At 44.4% G+C, this 24,395-nt stretch overlaps 2 protein-coding genes across 6 annotated transcripts in view; one reads left to right on the top strand and one right to left on the bottom strand.

The window, feature by feature from the left end:
• Position 1: 1 nt before the first annotated feature.
• On the bottom strand, positions 2-14,841 carry nfat5a (nuclear factor of activated T cells 5a). Of its 3 annotated transcripts, none has more exons than XM_011606916.2 (12): positions 14,520-14,841; positions 10,738-10,866; positions 7,911-8,535; positions 7,615-7,798; positions 7,352-7,542; positions 7,101-7,273; positions 6,757-6,891; positions 6,593-6,645; positions 6,359-6,491; positions 6,075-6,259; positions 3,903-5,979; positions 2-3,777 (listed from the first exon to the last, which is right to left on the bottom strand). In XM_011606916.2, the coding sequence occupies exons 1-12, from the start codon at positions 14,590-14,592 to the stop codon at positions 3,443-3,445; spliced, it is 4,293 nt and encodes a 1,430-aa protein (XP_011605218.2). In that variant the 5' UTR covers positions 14,593-14,841; the 3' UTR covers positions 2-3,442. The 3 variants fall into 3 exon arrangements, with proteins under 3 accessions (XP_011605218.2, XP_011605221.2, XP_011605219.2); XM_011606919.2 differs by lacking the exon at positions 14,520-14,841 and adding an exon at positions 9,075-9,137 and having other exon boundaries at positions 10,738-10,872; XM_011606917.2 differs by lacking the exon at positions 10,738-10,866.
• Positions 14,842-15,542: 701 nt separating this feature from the next.
• The window catches only part of wwox (WW domain containing oxidoreductase), a 95,156-nt gene continuing 86,303 nt past the window's right edge, over positions 15,543-24,395 (top strand). For all 3 annotated transcript variants that reach the window (XM_003967128.3, XM_011606922.2, XM_011606921.2), the window contains exons 1-5: positions 15,543-15,793; positions 16,177-16,241; positions 16,712-16,769; positions 16,861-17,030; positions 24,004-24,110. In XM_003967128.3, coding sequence (XP_003967177.1) covers positions 15,687-15,793; positions 16,177-16,241; positions 16,712-16,769; positions 16,861-17,030; positions 24,004-24,110 — 507 coding nt within the window. In that variant the 5' untranslated portion in view covers positions 15,543-15,686. The remainder of the gene's footprint in view (positions 15,794-16,176; positions 16,242-16,711; positions 16,770-16,860; positions 17,031-24,003; positions 24,111-24,395) is intronic.

Genomic DNA, 24,395 nt, shown 5'->3' with positions numbered 1-24,395 from the left:
CTTACATTTTTATTGATTCATTTAATGTAGCAGCAGGATTACAGATATAAACATAAGAGTATACAAATGTCCAGAACAAGGCAAAGTACATGTTAATAATAGTTCAGATGTATAACACACTGGGGTTGACCGTTATCCCGACTGCAGGGTCTTAAGGCTAGATACTAAAGCTCAAGCTACACGCAGAACAGATACAACAGAACTGTTGGGAGAATGTGAAATAGAAAGCAAACTAGAAAAAAAGAGCAAACTGATTAACACACAAGATACAGCTCACACTATTGGCAAATAACAGTTAATTCATCATGGTAGCTCCTTTGCTCAAGCATTTCACAGCAACAATAGTAATGTTGACAAGCACATGAACACAAGAAAGCTCTCCATTAAAACAATCTCCACTGTCTCGTCCCTTTTAAATCACACGTACAAATCTCACAAGGCATTAAAAAAAGGTTGACAATTCACTGGTGATGCTTCACTTTGATATCTTGCAATGGAATTCTCACTGGGGAGCTATAATTATGCTTGTGTTTAAAAATAAATTTCAATTACTAATGCATCCTGATGGTAACCGGCCCCGGAGACACGGGGCGAACTAGCCGTGACAAAAAAGGGACACCAGTAAACACAGAAGAGTAACAGTTATCAAGGCACACAAAGTTCCATTGAAAGCTTCACAACTGAAATTCAAGATACCCCTGCAGTATATTTCACATTTAAATAGACATGGATATTCATTTAACATGGTTGGACAGAATCTATAGTGTGCTATCTTCACGACCAGGTAGGACTACCCCTCCGCCACGACCTTACATGTACATGGCTATTCATTGAGTCAGACTGAGCATCCTGGGTTGTTAGACATCCGAGGGCTGGACGCAAAAAAAAAAAAAGTGAAACACCATCACAGATCAATGGGGTGGATGCACATAAACACAAACGAAATTTGACTCACGCCCCAACCGCCTAGAAATGTTCTGTGGAACTGGAATTGGTCCGATGGTAAACACAGAGAGCGCTCCGCATGGACACCGTGAGGTAAAACGTACATTCATGAAACTGAAGTCACAGGTTGGCCTTCTGCGTCGCTATGGCTTTACGAGGTGTCGCTGCTCTGAACGTCTGCCAACGTCATGTGCTCGTGCAACCCCCCACCCCCCTTCCCCCCAAGAGAAACGGAATGCTTGGAAACATCACTATTGTGCTCTACTGCACTACAGTAAATGGATGAGTCAAAGTGCCACTGAAAGAACATGACGACTTAAAAAAAAAAATGCACGCAAGTTACGAATTGATGGTTTAGCTTTGCACAGGTTGGTTAGGGTCGATATTTAACGGCAGAGTTTAACATTATTACGTAGAGTTTACACCTTCTTTCAGTCATAATAAACCTTCAGGCCAGGGAAACATACCAACAGTGATATTCTGTGATATTAGGTTTACAAAAATACTCTACACTTTGATAGATGGATACAAAATTCTAAAAAAGATAAGTTACATTAAAATGGATCACGAACAGCTGCAAACTAATCTGACTGACAATGTAAACGAATGCATACCGTAGCGATGTTTTGCTTTTTATTCTTCTAACGCGTCAATGACCGTCAACGGTTGGCTGCTTGAATACTGCTAAATCAGCTACTGTTGTAGATATGAAAAGCGGAGCGGCGTTATCTTGTCTCAAAATCCACCGCAAAAGAGAGAAATGTTAGTGAGATTAAACAATGTACCATTCACATCTTTAAGAAAACAACACACTGCATTGCTGCCCATACCAGAGCTGCATAATTGATAAAAATAAAACGAATGAGGACCACGATGAGACAAAGACGGCCAGTTTACGACAGGGGGCTTTGGTATGCCTGCGTACACGCCAGCATGACCCCCCCAAAATCAGCAGACCGCGCTCTTCTTCAGATTAAACAAATGATGCCAGTGCTATGGATACAAATATAAGCCCTCACGGTATTAACATCACATTGGAAGTGCCCTTCTGTCCTGCATATAGCACCGTAGATAAAATCAGAGTGGTGATCTCTATGCAACAGAAATTTCATTCACCGACCATACCGGCCCCCTCCCCCAGCTCACAACACATGGGGTTGGCTGCCGACTTCATGGGGTGTCAGGCACGCACGCGCCACCAACACCGACACAAAAAAAAAAACAGATATCAACACAACACAAGGTAAAACAGCCTCATGTGACAGACTGAACGGTAAAAGTACAAATATCACGGGGGAAAATCCTTCATTTCAACGCACAAACCAACTGAATCTGGATTTTTGTTTAGGTGCTTTGCCAGCACGTGAAACAAACCAACACTGAAATATTACAACGGTTTCTATGGAAATGCCTGTAGTTTTTTTTCTTCTTTTTTTGGACACACTTGACTGGACCACTGAGACTGAATACAAACAGGACTTCACCAATGAGCAGATGTTTTATACAAAGTTGCATTAAAATGATAAAAATGATTAACCGGTTTAAAAGTCAACTGTTTCTTTTTTTTGTCTCTTGCTTTTCCTTCGTTGAATGGACATTTCAGAGTACAAATTCACTGGGGTCAGTAGTGAGCTGTGGATGGATACGAGGATTTGTTAGAGGTTATAAAGTGCTTTACAAATGTTTATAAAACCCAGACAACACTACACTTCACTAGAATTTTTTTGTCTCGCCACTTGAACTTGGTAAAAGTAAACTTTGAAAAAATAAAATAAAATAAAGAGTGAACATGCTAAATATCTGAATCTTTCCTAAAGATTCAGAGATGATTGGGAGGTGGCCGCAAGAGAAAAAAAGGCCCTTTTTCTACCAGCTTGAATCCCATTTACAAACATTTAATTGGCCCTCCGACTCTGATTACCCAATTAATGAGCTTAGTGGGATTAATCAATATTTGTTAAATGATAGTCTGTTCTGATGCAGATCACAGCCACACCAGCAAAACATTCTACAAATGTACTACATTTACTCTTGGAGTATAATTTATCAAATTGTTAAAGCACGTGGTTCATTAACTGCAAACAGATCATCCTCATCCAAACATTGTTAAATTAAGCAGGAAAGCCCCCCCCCCCCTCCCCCCATCCCTCCTGTGGTGCCAGATTGGACCCTGCAGAATGAGATTCAGCCAATGCTCTTTCTAAAATTTTCAAGTATCTTTTTTTAACACCATCTTTTAAGCTCAGTCATTAGTAACGCATTATTCGCCCGACAACAGAGCCGAGAGATCCTTAACTTCAAAGATAGGTGACGCTACAGCTCATTATAAATATTCAATAAAAAACAAGGAGTTGCATGACTTCATAGTTGGGGTGGTGGTGAATTTTTGACTTAAAAAAACCAAACTATTAGATTTGTGGCACAAACCACTCATGTGTTTGTATTAAGGGAGTATAACTTTAGCTACATATGACTTCCTGTGTGGTCCGAGCCTTCATCACTGCTTCTGCAGCTGATTCTGGATGCTGTTCTGTATCTGTGCCTGTAGATTAGTCTGCATTGGAGTTGGTAAGCAGGTTTCAATGGAGGCCTGTAAACCAGCCTGCAGAGCTGTCTGTGTGTTGGCCTGGACTGCGTTCTGCAGGGCGCTCTCTAAACTGGACTGCATTTGTGCCTGAAGGCTGTTCTGTAAGCTGCTGTGCATGGCGGCCGGCGTCGAGGGGGCGGCTTGAGACATGGGCTGGTCCAACAGGGGCTGCATGTGACTGGAGTTCTGGGGCTGGTTCTGAGCTGGCAGTGGAGTCCCGGAGGAATTGAGCAGCTGGGGAGAATCTGGGAGGAAAACGAAATCAAAACGTCAAAAGAAATCGAGCAGGATGCGAGACGTCGATGCTGGCAAGATGCCAGGAAGGACTTGGACGTGCACAAGTGAAGGTGTTCAACCAGCGTCGTCTTACCATTCTGGATGCTGAACACAAACAGGTTGGCCTGTCCCTGCGGGGCCACATTTCCAGCCACATTTGTCTGGAAAAGCTGATCTGATGGCTGCTGACCAGGGTTGGCGACCACGCCCACGCCCCCCTGCACCACAAAGATGGTTGTGCCAGAGGCTGCGGGCTGGCTGTTAATCTCCTGCGAACCGATGTTGTTCTGAAGGCTGGTCAGAGAGGTCTGTGGCAAGAACAGCTCCACTGGCTGGCTGTTTGGGATACTACTGGAACCTGGACCCACTTGCATTGGCTGCTGTTCCTGGAAAAGGTTCTGTTGTTGGTTCTCACTGGACGCGGGATTGTTGTGAGATAAACTCTGGTCTTGGAAGGACATGGGCTCTGCTGGTTCTGACTGGGGAATTCCAACATTGAGCCCTCCTGCAGGAGATGGTCCTTGTGTCTGAGTACTGAAGAGGATCGCTTGGGGGATGGCCTGTGGGTTTAACTCTGTGGTACAGAGGAGAAGACCAGTCTGCTGTGGCTGGGAAAGCTGGCTCTGTGGGCCGGGGTTAGCCACCTGCAAGTGGTTTGGGATGCTCTGGAACAAAGTGCTCTGCTGGCCGATGGGAAGCTGTGGTGGCTGCGAGTTCTGCTGCGGAGACTGCTGCTGCTCCATTGGGGTGCCCTGTTGTTGCATTTGAGAAAGTTGAGCTTGGGGTTGGTTCTGAAAAATCGCGACAGGCTGAGGCTGGTTGGACGTCTCAATAGAGGAAATGAACGCCAGCTGCTGTTGCTGCTGTTGTTGGGGCTGAGGGTTTGGAGACAGGTACAGGGTGGAACCTGCTGCCTGCTGCTCTGAACCGAGACTCCCGCTGGCCAGAACGGTCAGGGTATTCTGGAGCAGGGTGGCCTGGACCTGCTGTTGGGACCCCTGGGATTCAGCTAAGCTTCTTGGAGACTGAAAGAGCTGTTGTGGGGGAGACGTGTGGGACGGAGGCTGCGTCGGGAAGCTCGTCTGGATGGTGAGAAGCTCTCCAGCCTGCTGAAGGAGGGACACTGGCTGCTGTACCTGGGAGGAGGAGTGCATCTGGGGCTGAAGCAACTCAGCCTGAAGCTGTTGCTGTAAATTCTCCAGGACCTGTTCTTGCAGTTGTTGCTGCTGTTGTAAGTTGCTCAATGCCTGATTTTGCTGCTGCTGCTGTTGCTGCTGTAGCTGATGATGCTGCAAATTGTTAAGCAATTGATTTTGTTGTTGCTGTTCTTGAAGTTGGATGTTGTTGAGGACTTGCTGTTGCTGATTTTGTTGCAGCTGCTGCTGCTGCATGTTTTCAATGATCTGCTGCTGCTGCTGCTGCTGCAGCTGGTCCTGCGGCTGTAATATGAGCTGCTGCTGAATCTGCATGGTGCCGAGAACCTGCCGCTGCTGCTCCAAGTGTTGCTGGAGCTGTTGATGCTGTTGAAACTGGTGCATTTGATGTTGCTGTTGTTGCAACTGCATCTGTTGCTGCGTTGAGAGCGAGTTATCCGTGGTGCCCAATCTTAGGCTGTTCATGTTCTCCTGGACGTGTTGCTGAAGGGAATCTGCAGAGGGCGTGGGGCTGTACAGAACAGAGTTCAACTGCTGCTGCGCTACAGCCGCCTCCAATACCTGCTGGAGTGTGGCACTGCCCCCAGCCTGTAGCTCCCTGACTGCCCTCTCCAAGGCCACCCCTTCTTCTGGGAATAGGGAAACCTGGGACTGCTGTGTTTGGGGCTGAGAGGGAGCAGCGATCTGAGGCATGGACACGACTACAACCCCTCCGCCATTGTTTGACCTTTCGGGAGTCATACTTTCCTGAGGGTCTCTAAGAAACTGCTGAGGGACCTCAGGTGTCACGGGGGGAATCGTTGTGTCTCCTGACACTGGGAAAGTTGTTGAAGGGGCAATGTCTTGCTTTTGGATGATACTGAGAGTCTCCAGGCAAGGGAAAACGGGAGGAGCCTGGGGAAGCTCCACATCTTCAGGCTGTAGAGGCAGTGGGTTCTGAAATGACTCCCCACCTGTATGAGGACTAGAGCTAAGTTCCAGGGTCTGCTGGACTGAGACCAAAGGGTCAGGGGGAGCCTGCAAATGAGAGGACTATAATGTGAACCCTTTAATGCGAAATGCTACTTTTAAAAAGGTGGAATTTCCCGTCCGCTAAACTGATGGTACGTTACCTTAAATACGTCTGTGGGTGGTTGATTGCTGGACACTTCCATCGGGGTGTCTTCTTGCCTTTTGGAAGGCTGACCTGAACAATCACTCTGCTCAGATGATATTGATTTTGGCTGCCCGTCGAATATACAAGGCTCCAGGAGGGAGGGCTCCTCTGTTTTTACCGTCTGGGACTCTGAACTATCAACTGAAGGTGGGTGAAACACAGGAGAGCAGTCTATATCAGCAGCGCAGTGGAAATTAGAACGTTTTGAACTAGGTGGCCTCATTGAAAGCACATCTGTACCTGTGTCTGGAATATAGGTGAAGGTCTGGGCTTCATGGGATCGACCTGCATTTGTCATGACAAAGATCCCCACTGAAACTGGAGAGGTGACTGCCTGGTTGTGAAATGGGGGGACCGTCACTATCAAATGATTCTGGGAAGACAAACGAACCAAAGAAACATAAATAAATCAATAACAATGTGACACTAACATTATGTTACTGAAGCAGAAAGAGGCAAAGATCATTTATATACCTGATGGAAGTAGTCCATATCAATCTTTGCCTCGTCTTGCCAGGAATTGTCATCTACAAGAATATTAAACCATAAAAACACACATTTTGTTTGACTACAGACAGAAAGGCATGCTCACAACAGATACACCTCAGTAGAAACACAGACCCCACCAGTCTGGGTACCTGCAATGTTCTCTTGAAAAATAACTTTGGTTCCTTTGAGGAAGTTCTTCCCAATGATGAAAACCTCCTCTCCTCCTCTGACTGAGCAGCTGTGAAGACTCTTCTTCAGGATCTCTGGCAGTCCTGCTGGCTGGGCTGGAGAAGCACACCACAGTCACATGTGTGGAGAAAAGAAATGGCAAACAGAAAAATCTGTGTCCCGATGGGAATTAAATCACTTAAACCAGTTTTAACGACGTTTTAAAGACTGCGAATCATCAGAAACATGTCATTCCTTAGCATTTTAGAATTGGTATGTCTGGTTGTATCATGAGACTGACACCGAGTGTGTCGGGGATACTCACTGCAGAGGATGGGAGATGAGAGGACCTGCAGAGTGAGAACTGATCCATCAGGCTCAGGGATGTTGACCCTGAAGGCTAGTCTAGCACGCGTGCTCTTCTTCTTCGACCCCGCCACTCCAATGCGGGCCTCCACGTCCGCGTTACGCAACTTCAAAATTCCTACGCAGTCCACGCTGGAAACGATACAAGATAGTATTTTAAGATCTTTTAATCTAAAGTCCAACGATCATCAAAACAACGCTCTCCCTTACGCCAGAGTCATGTCACTGCTGGGTTCCAGAGGGATCTCAATAACAGTGGTGCCGTCTATGTCCACCTCCTTGCAGGCAGTGGTGTTGCGTCCCGTCACTCTGCAGGCCTGGTAGAAACCATGAGGCTTCACTCTGCCCGCATCGTTCGCTACAAAAACCTGGAGCACCACCGGCTCATTTATGCCCTCCAACTGCAGGAAACGATAGACGTAGTCTTTCATTTTGATATGACGCGCTGATGTTTTTCTCCTCATCACACAAACCTTGACAGTGGGGAATCCTTGCTGTGTGCGGTCTTTGACAGAACCTCTGCTGCCCTCCGTCAGATAGCGGGCTCTGTGCTGCGTCTCCGGCTGTATGAGGATCTTTAGCTCCTTCCCATCACTCCTCTGGGGGAACTGGGTAGATAAGGAGCCACCCTTCACTATGCTCCCGGACTCATGAGAGCTGCAAAGCAACAAAAAAAACACCACAGCTCTGACATATTTGTAATTTCAAGAGCTCTTGCAGAAGGATTCTTAAAATGCAGACAGGATGTACAATACAAGCATTGTCCCACCTGGCTATTGGGCTGATTTTGTCAGTTCCCAGCTGGGACAGTACAAAGTGAGGGGCCTTGGCGCTGTCAGCATCAAAAACATCCATGCTGTCCTCCGGGGCAGGCTTGGGGCCGGGCCGCTGGCGAGTAGTACGTTTTCTTGACTTGCGTGGCACCTCAGTGTTATCATTGTAGGAGACAGAGCTGACCAAGCTGAAGTTGGAGACGGACTCGTCGGCCCATATACTGCTGCTGGGCTCCGAGTCTGGACCCGCCGGACCGCACACCGTAGGTTCCTCTTGGAAAGACATCTGGCTGTCATCGAACAGATCCTCGGGCGGTGGAGATATGTTTAACACAGGCCTTCGCTTTGACGGGGTGTTCTGAGGCTGCTGCACTCCCATCCCCGCCAACACGCTCGACCCCACGTCTCCCGCTGCAGTGCTCTTTCCACCAATGCCTCTGCTGGGGGCAGATATTGCATCCTCCATGCTTTGCACCTCTGAAGCTCCAGCTCCATCTCCTCCGCCGGAGTGGACTTGTTGGGAAACCATGAGATGATCTGATGGCGACGAGGAGCCGGTGGATGGGAGTCCCATGGTCAGGGAAGACGAGGCAGAGGAGTTGGAGGTGAAAGAGGTGGCATCTGCAGTAGCATACACAGAGACAAGAGTTAGTGTAGATGCTCACCAAAGAGTAGGCTAGCAGTCCCATTCAAGCAGCTGAATTTGTGCATGATTTGTATTGATTTCCCCTCTTCCCAACTCTAATTTCAACAGATTGTTGTGGGTTATACGCTCTCACTGTGCATGCGAGAGCTCTCAAGCATTGATCAAACATCCTGAAGTTAAAGTTGAGAAGGGTACTTTAGGTCCCACAATGTTTTGATTCCTTTCGCAATTCAAATCAATGTGAAAAAACTGACATGCTTTGTTTACAAAAACAAAAGCAAGCTAAAAATTGTTACATACACATTGCCACAAAGAAACAGAACAAAATCGGTTCAAACTTTGTCGTACAGCCAGATTTGCAAGCTGGTAATGTTGTACCAAATTAAATCTGCCAAGGTTACAGTACAGTTTATGCAATGTGCATCTAGTAGTATACAGTTGTTTGCGCATGCCAATTGGAGGATTTGGTTGGGACTGAGCGTAGCCATGGAGACAGAATAAACAAGCCTCTGACCTATGGAGCAGTGAACTGCAGACCATTTTATATGCAGACACTCCCTGCCTCAGAGGGAACTTCCTGCAATAAAAACGAGACAGCCAATGAGCAACAAGAGAGCTGATCATTCAAGAATCAACTTCTGTCAATCAGTAAATTGGAAGAACTAATACACTGAAGGAAGGAGTCACTTTTGAAGTGGATCATTCATAGACAGGTTGAAGCGTGTGTATTTTGTGCGTGATGTTCTAAAGGATGTCACAGTGCTCATGCTTTTATCAGCACTGCCGAAGGCCAGCTGGTTCAGAAAAGACCGTTAAGATGCAGCGTTTAGAAAAGTGCTCTCTCCCGCATGACTTGACCAGTTAGTTTTTGTGAAGATGGACTCTAGACTCTTCTACTGTGGCGGCTGATGTCGGCCTTCTTGAACCATGATCCGAGATCAGACCACATTTGTTTGGTTTTTTTTATTTACAAAAAAGAAGGTCCAGCAACTTTCAGGAGCAACTTCACTGTTTCATAGAGTTGTTTACTGGGGTGTCTGTGGAAGTGCGTCGGGGTTTTGGGCATCTCTTAAGGCATTTAAAGAAGAACAACTACAACTTCAGAAAGTAAGAGAGTCCTGCTATATCACAGGAGCTTTTGAGCTACAACTCCGCGTACAGCCAAAAGAAAAACCATCGGCAATGGCATCATCATCATCATCATCATCATCATCATCATCAAACCAGCGAAAATAAGGAAACCACAAACTAGGTTGACATTCTGTCAATACATTCCTTATTATTCTTCATAAACGCTAAATAAAAGCTCATGATGTGCAGCTCTCTTTGGATGAAAGTCTCTGGAAATATGCGAGGACCCACAAACACACGGTTTTCGCAAATATTTCTGACCCCACCAGGAGGACATACCTCAAGAGTTAGGAGCCATTAGGTAGCAACACCGGAGAGTGGGCGCACAACAGCATTGTTTAACGATTAAACTTTCAATATATGGTGGCAGCATACATCCTGGGTGTGAAACTAGTCCATCATGGGGCACATGGTGTGGTAGAAATGAGCTTAATCTTTACAGATTTTGGTATTTACATAGTATTAGAGCAGTATTTTCTGGTAATGCCATCAATGTTGCGTGATTTGATTAGTCAAGTGTCACACGAGCCACAATGAAAAGCTAAACATACTCAGTTTCCACTTGCTACTTCAACACAGATAAGAAAGGACAGCTTCTGTTGACGTTGTGCCCCCTTTTAAACACAGTTGTAAAGCATAACTTGGGCTTTTATCAGGCCACCACTGGCTGTAAATGCACAGGAGGTGAGCTATTGTTTGACATTATCGGTCCCTCACATTCCTTTTTATTTATTTATGTTGGCTCCGAAAGGGTAATCGGGTACCACAAGGCTTGTGCTTTGATGTGGTCAGCTTGAAGGAGACAGAACAGTATCAAAATCTATTAGTCACATATACGACCTTAATTAGCATAGACTCTAACTCGAGGGACACAAATGATACAGATCTCGATATTTATCATCTCACAAACTTGTGAAAGAGTGAAGTTGACACCCGACATTGTCACGTTGCCACATCAATTTCTTACCCCCCTTTCTTAGGGGAAAAGTATTGCAAAGAGAAACTGATCCCAGATCATGGTTTTACTGGAATGAGCAGAAACTCACCTGAAGCCAAGGCAGCATTGGGGGGAGGTCCGACCTCGCCCCCACTCGTCTGGCTCATGGTGGGTGGATCTGTCTGGGCGGACAATGGCTGAAGCTGCAGCTCTTTGGGGAGGAGGTCATATACTGACTCTGTCGTAAATGATGAGCCAGAAAAGAGAAATTACACAATGAACTTCACAAAAAGAACTGTAATATTGAGCTAGCTTAGCAGCAGCAACAGGATACAAGGTCCAGAAATATAAGAAAAATATGAAATCGCACTGAACTTTTCAAAGGCCAAACACCCCAAAGATGTCGATATGTTTCTTGAATAAATGCAATTACATGTAAATGCACGGAAGCCAACCTTTCTGCGTTCGAGACTGGTGCCGCAGGTTAACCAGCACCGTATCATAAACAGCCACTCACACAAAATAAATAAATAAACCTACACGTTACACCAGTCCAAGCTGACATATAATGTTCCACGGAGCGCAGCGTAAAAAGATCCAGTGAGACATTCCCCCGTAATTGTTGGCAGGGTGATTCCTGGAACACTATAAGCAGCCGCTGAGGCTGAAGTGGAGTGAGCCATGTTTGGCTGCAGATGAGCACACCGTTAGAGGCTGGTTACTGCGAAACTCCGGCCTGTATATTTCTGCTGTGCGTCGTGGTTATCCGACCCTCAGCTATAACGTAGTGAAAAGACACACGATGCTGCACCTTTGGTGTCACCCTCTCCCTTGAGACACGAGGCAACGTCACCATAGAACGAGCAGCCGGCCTCCCCCGGCCACCGCTAAAGCCGCGTTTCCGCCGGGTTAGATTTTAAAATGTAGATACACTCATCTACATAAAAAAAACATTAGCGTGTAGTTAATTCAGGCTGCTCCGTGCTTGCATGTTAACTCTGAAATGTCCGACCCATTGGACCATTGCTAGAGTGCTTAATGTGGTCTTAAAGGGAACCGTTCCCATTTAAACACACTGTGTCTGTTGTGCCTTGTTCATTCCCTAGAAAGCCTCTTTGTGTTTGAATGTGTCGCAGATCAACTGGAACATAAACCGACGTGACCTCAGTCCGGACTATTACCATTTTCACACATGAGGTGGGTGCAAATGTGCGCGCTCCCAACTGGAAACCATCGCGACACGCGGACACACGACTCACGCTGCATCTGTGGCGCTCACGTGAACATGAAAAAGACCAGGCTCTCTGGTGTTGTGCATTCAAAAAAAAGCTCACGTATTAGCTTTACTCAAATATAATAGAAAGCTGCTGAGGTTAGAAAAACTGTAGTCGTAGCGTCGGGTAGGAGATTAAATTTCAGGAGTGGCGGAAGCCACGTGGCGGAGGTTGTTTGTTCGCCGACGGCTGAACCTGTGAGGAAAGGTGAAAAAGAATGGAAGTGTTGCAGCAGTTTGGATTTAAACCCAATGACGGAGAACAACAAATAATATGGTGCCACCACCTATTTGAATACCCACATGCAAAACCCCGATGCCCCGATCAGAAACCAGCATGCTGACATCAGAACTACCATTGTCAATTGGACAAGAATGCAGCATTAAAAACATCTAAAGACTTCCTCCTCACAATATTTCCCTAAGATTGATAAAAAAACAAGTTCTGATAACAGACTGCTCTTACTTGGCCCGGACAATGGGCATGTGGTCAAGCATTGATGTAAAACAATCAAAATACCTCATGGCAGAGGTATGCGGGGCTCACATTACACATGCCACTGCCCAATGGCAAGGTTGCCGGTCCATTTTTACTCTTCACAGCTGACTTGTTGCTGAGATCAGGAATGAGTGCTAATGAAGGCAGCTTGTGTGACCATTGTTTCCATCGACAATGGCACCTATTTTAAAGTGCTGCCACACGTCGACAGAACATTACTCCCAAATTGGCACCAACATTCAAGGTTATCCTTCAGAAGTGACAGCCTGTAATTCTTCCCACTATAAAAGGCAGAATAAATGCCTACACATTCTCCATCATGTCATCAAGTTCAAACCAAGAACACCTACGATCACACAGCAAACACGAGGAAGCTGCTTTTACCTGATATACGCAATGTGAAAATAATCACCTCTTTGCTCCAGAACAATCACAATTACGTAATTGTATGGAGAGTTTTTGCACTCAACAGCTCTGTGAAAGAGAATAAAGTTACAGGCTGGTCAACGAGACAGAAGATTCATCAGAGAACAGATCTGAGCTCAGCACTAACAGGAAGTCGCACACAGTAATCTGTTCACGTGAGCAGAGGCTTTTTTGCTTTTTCATATTGCAACTCGGGGATGTTATCTCTGTCCCAGTTGTACATTTCTTCAAAGTTCCTGGTAAAAACCAGCCTCCTCGATGTAGAATGCTTTGGTGCGACCCACAGTGGTGAAGCCTGCACACCGGTTCGGGGAAACGCCGACCAACCACACACCTCTCCTCGTTCCACTGGAAAACACTGAAAGGTTAACAGCCTGTACAGAGCTATAAAAACATTTGCAATGTGTGCTCAAAGGACTCTGACAGACTTCCTCTTATCACCAATAGCTTTGTTGTTATCTTTAGAATCAGAAGTGGTTTGGCTTTCATCTGGTCTTTGCCACATTCATTTCTCTCTTTTTTTGGTGCCTTTGCTTACGTGTTAAACAGCCCAATTGGGGAACTTTCTTGCTTAATAAGCAGTAGAAATCAGGGGGTGCGACTTCTACACTGACACCAACATCAGCACACAAATACTCAGAAATATACAGCCATCATGTGATAAAGCGTGCCCATGTGACACATCCAACTAACCATGTCAGGCTCCAAGAACAATGCTTTCTGTTCATAACCCCTGTACCAACTCTACCAGACAATTCTGGGTCCAGTCACAGGGAATTAAGAATCATGTCTTTGGCAATCAAACAATCCAAATTTTGGCTACACCTATGAACAATGATGATGCAGAATATATTGCACGTGAAAAAAACAACAACAAAAAACTAAACATCTAGAAATCTTTGGTTGACACTTTAGAAAATGGTGCACAGCAATGCACAATATGCAAGACCTGAGCACGAGTAAGCAAACCAGGGTAAAAGAGGATGAAGGTAGGGGAATCAGCTATTGTTGAGCACCACACACAGATGCATTAACCCAGCCTGCATCCAACCGGACTTAACGGTGTAAACCTTTTATAAAGCAGCAACAACATCCTAATAATAACATAACCCTTGAGTGACACGTGACCTGAGCGTATTAGAGATGGAATTAATATTGGGAGTCGGTGGCAAAGGCAGCCTGGCTGACCCGAGTTTAAACTAGAAGAACATCGCCACTAAAACCCACATTAAATCTACAATTCGCATGGATACATTATAGCTCAGGCGAACCAGTCTGCACAGTCAGAGCACGATTTAGACATTAAACCACTAAACAATGTGGTGGCTAGAATAACTCCACGTAGCGACCCTAGCTGATAGGATATACCAACATGATGCCACCAGTACATCGCATAATTGCATATTATCATCATACAAATAGGAATCGTGTCACCTCTACAGTTAGACAAAGCCCAGAATATGATTGTCTTGTACGCGCTGTGAAGGTGACACCTCAGAAGCCAAGAATTACCAATGAAAAAGCTAAACGCAGCTAAACCAAATGAGCTAGCTTTGCAAGCTAGCAGCAGAAAATAAGCTAACCCCTGCTAGCTCTCGTCTTAATATGATCATAGAAGATTCATTTTCATCATCCCAGCACAAATCACTATAGCTTTGGACTCACAACAAAGTATAATTAATAAAAATCTTACCTTTAGAGTATAGAGAATTGGGGGAATTAAGGTCAAGATCCGAGCTCAGGAGGGATACGAAATCAGAGGGCATCGGAGCGCTTCATCGAGGGGAGGAGAAGCGGTCACTCTTCAGGGGGAACGTCGGTAGCTTTGGGCTCATTAGCAGAGCATTTTTCAAACGGAATGTTCAAATGTTCCGATTACAACATCGATATTGCCTGTCGACACGGCGATAAAAACAATACTCCCGGCGCAAAACCCCACCAGGAGACACGACTTATATTGCAGTGCGTGTGTCTCCGCAAAGAAGAGACACAAACACACACTTGCGTCCAGCGGGTCAGCCCACCTCCTCTGACCACGCCCCTCGCCCCGCCCCATTCCTGGCCCCGGGCATGCGCCGTGGACCTAATAATAATAATAATAATAACAATAACAACAATAACAACAATATTAGTAACAAAAATAAAGCATTATGTTCTATAATGTCGGTACTCCAAAAGCACTTTTGCCTGCCAGCGCATTGTCTAAAATGGGCATGCAGAGGATTATATTATTTTTTTTTCCAGATTTCTTGGAAGCCAAGAGTGGCACTCTCACAGCCTATCGTTCATTCAGAGCAAACACCCACTGGAAGCAGCGTGTCAGAATAATTATAACACCAGTGAGGAGGAGTGGCACGATTGGAACTCAAAAATGTTGAAGAGCAGCCCACTGAGGTCACAACAATGCTGGCATTATTTGTAAGGGGCAAAGCTATAAAACGGACCCACAGAGAGACTCTTGTTCTTTAGGCCGTGACCCACAGTGCTGCAAACAAAATATACAAAATGACACTCTTGTAGAGTTTTATAAATTTGATGTTTTGTTTTTTTAAATGGCCTTCCTTTATTTAAAAGTAGAATTCCTTCCAAAAAACTTGAACTTACTAAAATAAATGATTAATTACCTAACAACGAGAATAATATTTAATTTCATACAGTTACATCTTGGTGAGAACTGTTGGGTTAAATAGTACTCCATTTCCCAAAATCCCAATCGGTTTTTACGTCACCGTGTTGTTGCGGAAGTGCCGGGCTGCAGTAGCGTTGGTGACATTTTCTGTTATTCATCCTTAACAGCAAACATTTTATGCGTTTTTGTTGGCCAGACAATCGATTAGGTGGAAAAGCATAAGCGAGCGTTATGGCAGCCCTAAAATACGCAGGTATGGACGATACGGACAGCGAAGATGAGTTACCACCAGGATGGGAAGAGAGGTCTACGAAGGACGGCTGGGTCTACTATGCGAAGTAAGTAGTATCCTATTAGCTTCTTTATAACAGATACTCCCGCATTACTTGAAAAATATCACCTGATATTGCCAATATATCTGCAGAATTTGGATATTTTTTGCGTAAAACCATGGAAAGTGAAGACAGTCGAATGGAGTAATTTGCATTACGCCATTCGAAATATCATAAATTGGATATGGGAGTAAACATTTCCTTTTGTCACCAATTGTTCCAATTTATATATTTTTTAATATAATGAGAATCAAACAGGGTAAATAGGTAAATCTAGAATATGAGGTTTGTACAAAATTCTATTTATTATTCTGAGATTCGGATTTAAATTGAGTGGTATAAGAATCAAGCTGCAGAACATGTTTTCAATCTTTTTTTTCTACCAACAGCCACGAAGAAATGAAGACTCAGTGGGAACACCCCAAGACAGGAAAGAAAAAACGCTGTGCAGGAGGTTTCCTACCTTATTTGTTATACATCCACAGACTTTCTCATTAGTAGTTGGATCACATCTGTGTTGAGATAAGGTCACAGGTTTGGTCATTCCTTCCATTTCCTTGTGTTCAGGAACTCTTGAGCATCATCTACATCAGTGATATGAAAAATGGCAGCCTCACTTTTGTAGCAGTTGGGTGAATGTGCACAGATAATATAGATTTATACGCTCCAGTATTCATCCATTTATTTGCGGATTCCACACTGGTCTCCTCTTGGATTTTGCTCCTGCAGTTTATGGATAAAAGTGCAGATTTAAATTGCAAAGCTTTTGCTGTCTCTCCAGTAGATTTATTTTATTTGCTCAAACTCCTTTCTGCCTTCATTTGCTTTGATACTGTATCGCAAACTCTGCAATGATTGTGTCGTAAAAAACTGCAAGAAAATGGTGTTTGTTTGGGTTATTTTTTAATCCATTATTTTCTTTAGATTTACCATATGGCTGGGAACAGGAGATTGACGAGGAAGGCCAGATCATTTATGTTGAGTAAGTTTGATATTTTCCAATGCAATGATGAAAACTGTGAACCTGTGATAGTTATTACCTGCATATATCATATTTGCTCTGTCATTTTTAGCCACATCAACAAGCGGAGCACATATTTTGACCCAAGGCAGGCCTTTACAGTCGAAGATGTTGTCATAAAACCAAAACGCTATGATGGGAATACGGCCGCACTGGACATCCTTCAGGGACGTGACCTCTCAGACAAGGTTGTGCTCATTACTGGAGGCAATTCAGGCATTGGTGAGTGTAATAACAACCTCAGATTCCTGCACACTGAACATGCCACCCGTCTGGCTTCAGTCAAATGTGTTTAGGCACTGCTGTCACTAGGGGGCGTCACGGTATCAGATGAAGTCCATGTTCCAAGCGTTCGTCTCTCCACAGGCGTGCATTCATCAACATTAGCTTCCAAAACGAAACACTTCGACTCAACAAATCATTCCTTAATACCAAACATGATTGTATTGAAGTTCATTAGCAGGCCTGAATTGGATGTCATTGTTAACTGTAATGAATGGTGTCCATTTGTACAAACTCACTCTGAAACAGGCTGGAAACCACTATATTCCCTCCTTCCTTTATTTTAGATTAGCACAAGTGCTGGCCCTTTGTTCAGACTCGCTGCTTTGTTAGGGATAGATAACAGCAATTTGATGGAAATTAAATAAAGAATGTTGATCGGCCCAATATTTAAATAACGTGTCCTCAGTGTATTTCTGAGATGCTGCAATGTGTGCTTCTAGTGTCCAGTGACTTTTGGGTTTTATTAAGAAGCAATGCTAATGTGCATCTACCTATTCAGTCTATGAATCCTTCAGTCTATTAAAAGTCAGAATGAGATGATTTTGCCAAAGACTGCTCATTTACAGCTCAAATACTCACTTTGATGAAAGTGCCACCAGCAAATATTGGCATTTTTAGAATTAATTGACACAAGAAGATGTAGAAATCCCAAGGAAATAAGTCTTGTTCCCAGAAATGAAGTACACTTAAGTACAGAAATATTTAATATCAATCAAACTGTGGAAGTGGCACAGGGAAATTTCTTCTATAGTAAATTTAAATGTGAATCAAGTCCTTTGTTTGTATTGAATAACTCCATCTGAAACTTAAGGATACAAAGAAAAAAGAAGAGAGCATGAATTGAGCAAGAAAGTTGCCTTTTTTTAGGTGAAAAGTAGGTTGTTAGAGGAAAATATAACAATGTTAAACAATCGGTTTGACCAGTAGAGGGCAGAGGACGTCCACGATGTCGCTGCCGCTGCAACATCCGTGCCTGTTTGTGCCTTTTCTAAAACTATATAATGAAAAAAGATAATCCACATTCAAGATTGTATTTAGTAACTGAAAATCTGTTAAGCTGAAAAAAGCTGCTTTTCTCAAAAGAATGTGTCAAATGACTTGAACGCTGACATTTCCGGAGCGTGTGAATGCTTAATCAACACATTAACATAACCTTTGTTTTACTTTCTCACATATTAAATATGCAAGGAGCCATAATTAACTGTATTCTGATAGTAATTGCTACTACTCGCTCAGTTCTTTGACATTCTACTGGTGAAATGTGGTTATGCCAATTGGTCGGACCCACTTAGCATTTTAATGGCATCAATAGTGTTTTAATCCATGTGTCAAGGCTATTTCCATTTTCTGCAATGCTTATTTCCTCTACAGGAGTTGTGACATTTTTATTAGTAATGGTGGAGCATTGTTTAATTAGCAAATTTGCATTTCAGCTCTTTAATTTGGTCCTTAAAGCTCCCGAAGATGAAAAGCACCTATATGAGTTTATTTGTGCGTGAAATGTCACCGTGTCGAGCTCTGTGACCAGCCGAGGAGTTCCACCGCAGCAGTGCTGGAAGGCTCAGCAGTAATGCTCTCTGCCTTGGCGACGTGACCGCGCGCACGGTTCCCCTCGTCGTTCACGGGTAAATTAAAAACCAGTACTGAACCGAATGGTGTTTTTAATTGTGATAATGGAAATGAATGATCAGGGTTGGTTTTCGCCATTGCTCTACCTCTCTGTGCCCTTCTTTTTAAAGGTTTTCTAACTCCTAGAGACCTGTGCTTGTACACCTGTACCCTGGCATTGATTCCTAAGCGGCTTTGACCCAGGCCTGAGCCTCCTATCCATCCCCATTACACACTCCTGCTCGGGCTCTAATTCCCCTTCTATCAACCAAAACTCTCAGGTTATTTACTGACCAGGGGTCCGTGGAGCTGTTTGTCCTTAAAGGGCCACTGTCGCGATATCGCAGGCACCTTTTGAAAATCTGTATCCTGAATAGAGAAAACGTCAGCAGTTGTCCTCTAAACTATTTATGGACTTCTATTTTCTGATGCAGCAACGCTACAATTTTTGCTCTAGAACACGCAGTATCTTTCGCCTGTTAACAACTCTTCAGGGACCCACGTGTGATGACATAAATGTGTTTTTCACCCAGGGACCAGCATCAATCTCTCACCGGGAACCATCTTGTCAACAGAATGTATCATGAGTCTTGGTCAGAAATAACACGGTGACCTCCCCACTCACTCACCTGGAAAAAACTAAATCAAAAGATAAATGTAGGTGCAGGAGAGCACCCACAGTGAGGGGTGTTTTTTTTTATTTGAATATTAACACGTGCACAGTTCAGGCCAGGCTGCTAGCAACAGACTTCTTTATGTGTCTTTTTTAATTTTAAAGACCTGCCAGCTTATAACAATGTAAATGTTAACATTTTATGATTCAGCCCCTGAAATGTATATCCAAGCACAGCTGTTAACAGCAAAGGTCGTGTTCCAGACCGAGGTCAGCTCCTCTTTATTTGATCGTCTCCCTGCTTTTCCTCGGTGCTGATCCGATGCCGTGCAGCAGCTGAATATCCGTATTTTCTTTTACACAGCCTGATGTAGTTCAGTAATAGCTGCAGTTCAAAAAGCCTGCTCATGCATGCATTGAATTCCACACGGAATGACTTTTTTTTTTTTTTTTACCTGCATGCAGGGTCAGTGTTGGGAGACTCAGCCAGTCCAGACTGGGGATACCAAAGATTTAAAGCAGAAGCGTTTGATAATGCTCGAGCGTCTCCATTTATTGCCTCTGCAGTGTTTGCAGACTTTGAATGCTATTCTTATTCATGAAAACCCAACATTGTTCTACATTTGTGTTGATCCCGGTGTTGTGTCGGGCGGATTAAGTGTCAGGCCGGTGCTCCGCTCTCTCTGGATGGAGAGATCTCTAAACATATTCAGTCAGTCACGGAGCTGGGGGGAACCTCCGTGTGCAGATTAAACCCGTGGCCCGGCTTTGTGGCTGATCATTAGATTGAGGCAGATTTGTTAAGCATAACTGCCATTAAATTGGCTGCAAAGCTTTGGTATTTACTGCACTGCTGTTTATGAATAAGGACCCCCTTAAAGACCCACGCAGTGATGCGTTAAACCCAAGCCTCGGTAAGGAGAGAAATGCATTATTCATAGTGGGAGGAATTAGATGGATAAAAAGATGTTCCTGGTAAGGGTGGCGTGTGGTGCCCGCGCCTCTATTTGTGCGTTGCGAGTGTGTCGGAGCATCTCGAGAGCTAAATTCACAAATCTGAAATCTGGACTCTCCTCTCAGGAGCCGACCAGTTGATGGCAGCGTTTTGTGTCCTCTCTGATTAATGTTTTCATTGGCTGCTTAATAAGAACCAGTTGAGGTTGGTTAGTCAAATTATTTGACTTTATTAACCTTGGATAAAATGAGACTCAAAACATGCAAAGAGGCTGGAGACCAGGAGGGTTCAGGAAAGGTTACGGCTCAGATATAAATTAGAATCGAGGCAGTAAGTGTGAGAGGATGGAATACATAAATATTCTTAACGATTGTAGGTAAAATAAAAGGAAAGGGTAGAGGTTACTGTGTGTAGTCAGGTAGTTTATTGACCTTTTGAGTTTACAGTCTGCAGATGATGAGGAGATGAAAGTTACTTAAAGGGGGGGGGGGTGGTTTGATGATCGAGGCGGAGGAGGCATGTGTTCACGAGCAGGTGTCTGTGTTTGTGTCCTTTACCTGAACCCCACCCCCCACCCTCCGCGGCCGTGCGGCTGCAGGGGGAGGACTCGTGCAACACGAGGCCGTGGAGAGAGATTGCGCTGGGAGTTGGAGGTGGACACAGTGGGTCAGAGACGGGGTGGATGGGTACAGGGAGGGGTAATAGAACCGCTCCAGACCTCTCACCTGGAACAGCTCAACCTTGGGCTGTAATTACCAACCATACATCCCACTTTGGGGGTGACACCTCCCTCCCCTCAGTCTAATAGACAGGAATGAGAGCGGGTCTTAAAAGTCAGAGGGCGAGAGTCAGGAGAGCTGGGTTATTCCTCACTTGTTGGGTCAAAAAATGCCGACAGCAGCTGCGGGAGCAGGTCCGGCCACTCTGAGACAGCCGGTTTCAGGTTGTGTTTGCAGCTGAAGGCTTCACTTGCTTCTTTTTCTTTGCTTCCATTTTCTGGGAAACATCAATGTCCTGATCAAATCCTGAAGGTTTCTGTTCACATTGGTTTTTAAAGTAACTGACCCTATCCTATCCAAAGACATGTACATGAGGTTGGAGAGTGGAAATGAGCCCACGCGTGTGTGTTCTGTGATGGGCAGTTTAGGGTGTCTTCCTGCTCCGCAGACCCTGATCAGGAGTAACTGACATTTAATAGTACAGTTAAGTTTGGCAATTTGAACAGAAAACAAATGACAATTTAAACAATACGTTTTGATCCATGATTCAGGGCCAATAAGCACCGTGAAAAAATTAGATCAATTCTATTAATTAGCTTCAGTCCCACAACAGAAGGTACTGTCATGTTTCATGTGCATTTCTTCAACGATTCCTGATGTTTTTGTTTTGAAAAGACCATAAAACTAACCAGAATCTGCTGATTCGGACTGATTAGGAGAGGGAATGGTGGGACTTGGGCACGTTTGCCCACAGGTCTCGCAGTGATCTGAATTGACTCCCTTTTTGCTCAGTTGTGTCACGGAGCTCATTTTAGTGCAACGCCTCTTTGGACGCAGATCAAGACGAGAACCTCCGTTTGCCAAATAACCGCGTTTACTGACGAGGCTGGTAATGATCTCATTACACCGAGCCAATACACCTGTGTATGAGGGGGATCCAGAGAGGGGTGGCGGGCCAAGGAGGACAAACAAAGCGTGAAATCACTAAATCACACTCATTATTGGGGGAATATCAGCGGGGCCAGGATCCTAATGTACCATGAAGAGCATTCACTGCTTAATGGACATTTTACACATTTTTTTATTCATTTTCTATATTACAGTAAAATACATTTATAGCGCTAGCTGAGCTGAGTGTATTTCTGTTCCAAAACGCACCCTCGGATCATCTCCAACCGACACCGATCGTCTTCCTGCTGTTGCTCGATTAGAATAAAGAACTAAAAACTGTTGCAGACCCTCACAATAATGGGGCTCTGCGTGTATGGTACAACAGCTCGTGGTGTTTGTCAATCCAGCGGAGCAAAGCAAACTCCTGCCTGACCTCTCGTCATGTTCACGCCTCTGAAACCTGTTCCCACTGTCGCACACCTGACCGGGGACCTGTCTGAGAGCGGCCCTCTCTGCTGGCGACACGGGCGAGAGGCCGCCCAGTCTCTGTTACAGCAGCGGCGCTCTTGTTATTTCACAATTAATGTCAAGCCCTTGTTATTTGTCATTGGAAATACACGGCGCCCGCGCTGCTGCCGCTGTTGCTGCCATATTCTAATTTGTTCTCCATTATGGAAAACACCGGCGTCGATTAATTTCGCTTTCATGGTTTGTACACACAACAAGTGAGCGTGAGGTGTTGTTGTTTACCAGCCGCCAGTCCTCTTGTCCAATTTATTAGGCCGCAAAATATATATTTATAAAGGAGAGTGTGTTTGGACTCTCACTACATTTAGGTTTCGGCCATTGATTTACGTATTATCGAAAACTATTTAATGAGAGTTTTAAGCCTTACTATGAGGCACATCTTCAACCATCAGCTGGAAGATTAAATTAAAGTCAGTGTGTGTGACTCTGAGCATCATTTCTTACAGCCCTGCTGCTCCACCTGCAGATTCAACAGCATATTTACTGCAGGAGTCTCTCGGCTCATTTTTTCCTTTTTTTTTTCTCCCTTCTTTTTTCTGTCATATTGTTTTTATTTTCATTTCCATTTCCTGGGAGGGAAATGATCTCTTGGAGCTGCAGACCCCTCCGTTACACCTAATAAGGTGTCATATAATTTAATTCCATGCTTCACTTGTCAAGAGCGGGCCCTCGATCCGACTCCAATTTTGAGTTTTAATAGATATTAGTCCTAACACTCTCCCCACAATTAGGCCCCCCAGTTTTTCTTTTAATGAAAATCAGATTAAGACATATAATCTAATTACAGTTCAAATGAATTCACCTTCTGATAAAGTCTGCCTCTCAGAACCTCTTTGCCGCCATCGGTTTATTGAGCTCGTCAGTTTGTCATTTGGGGCTGTGTGTGTGTGTGTGTGTGTTTGTGTATTTACTGTGGAAATGGGGCTGTAATGGGTAAATTTGCTCACTGCCGTTGAACTTTTCCGACAGTCTGAAAGCTAATAAATGTCAGAATGAAGGGAGAAGAACGGAATTTATCCTTGAATGACACATTTAGATAAAAAAATATTAAAATGATCTTCCGTTCTTCCATTGTAGATAATTTTTTACCAGTTTGACAGAGCCACCAAATAGTGGAGGACTGATTAGTCGGTCGGTGTGGGTCTGTGGACAGAACGTGCTTATCTTTGGTCTCCTGATGTGCTAGAACGTCACACAGGAGTTTAATTTGTGTCCATGTTTTTGTGTTTACCTCCACCATTGCTGGTGTTAACATCCAGCTGCATCTCAAGTGTGAGCAGCAGCCCGACGTCAAGGGTCAGAACTGAAGCTTTCAACTTAATCGAAGAGAAAAAGGGAGAAGTCTCGAACCACAATAATTCAATCAGTTTCATCACTTCAGAGGGAAATGATTAACAGCCTCTCCTACACTGCTGGGCTACTCAACCAAAGAAATTATATGGAAAATTGATAGTGATTTTTAACTTGCACCCCCACCTCCCCATTAGAGCGAACCCTTGAGAATCAAAGTTATCTTAAGGAAAAGAGATCTTTGAAGCACTGATCGCCTTCATTCTTTTTTCTCTTTGTCTGTCTGTCTCCCCGGTCACGTCCTAGGCTTTGAAACCGCCAGGTCTTTGGCTCTGCATGGCGCGCATGTGATCGTGGCTTGTCGAAACCTGTCCCGGGCCAACAAAGCGGTCAGCACCATACAGCAGGAGTGGGTAAGCTGAACCTATATACAGTATATATAAAATGATCTTGCTAAATAGGATTTCATTTTTCTGCTGTTTTGTTCTGATCATGAGATGAGACAAACAAAAGATGGGGTGTCACAATATTTTGTTGCACGTATTTACATTTTTGAACTTCAGCAGCGACACTAACCTTGACTATTTAGCTACATGCAAACTCACTTCATTCTTTCCAATAGGTGGCATTTTTTGTCACTACTTGGGTAGAAACAAGAGTAGTAGTAGTTGTGTGTGTGTGTGTGTGTGTGTGTGTGT

This window comes from Takifugu rubripes, chromosome 9 (genome assembly GCF_901000725.2).
Source record: "Takifugu rubripes chromosome 9, fTakRub1.2, whole genome shotgun sequence".
Taxonomy (NCBI): Eukaryota; Metazoa; Chordata; class Actinopteri; order Tetraodontiformes; family Tetraodontidae; genus Takifugu; species Takifugu rubripes.
This window is presented reverse-complemented; position numbering and strand designations above follow the sequence as displayed.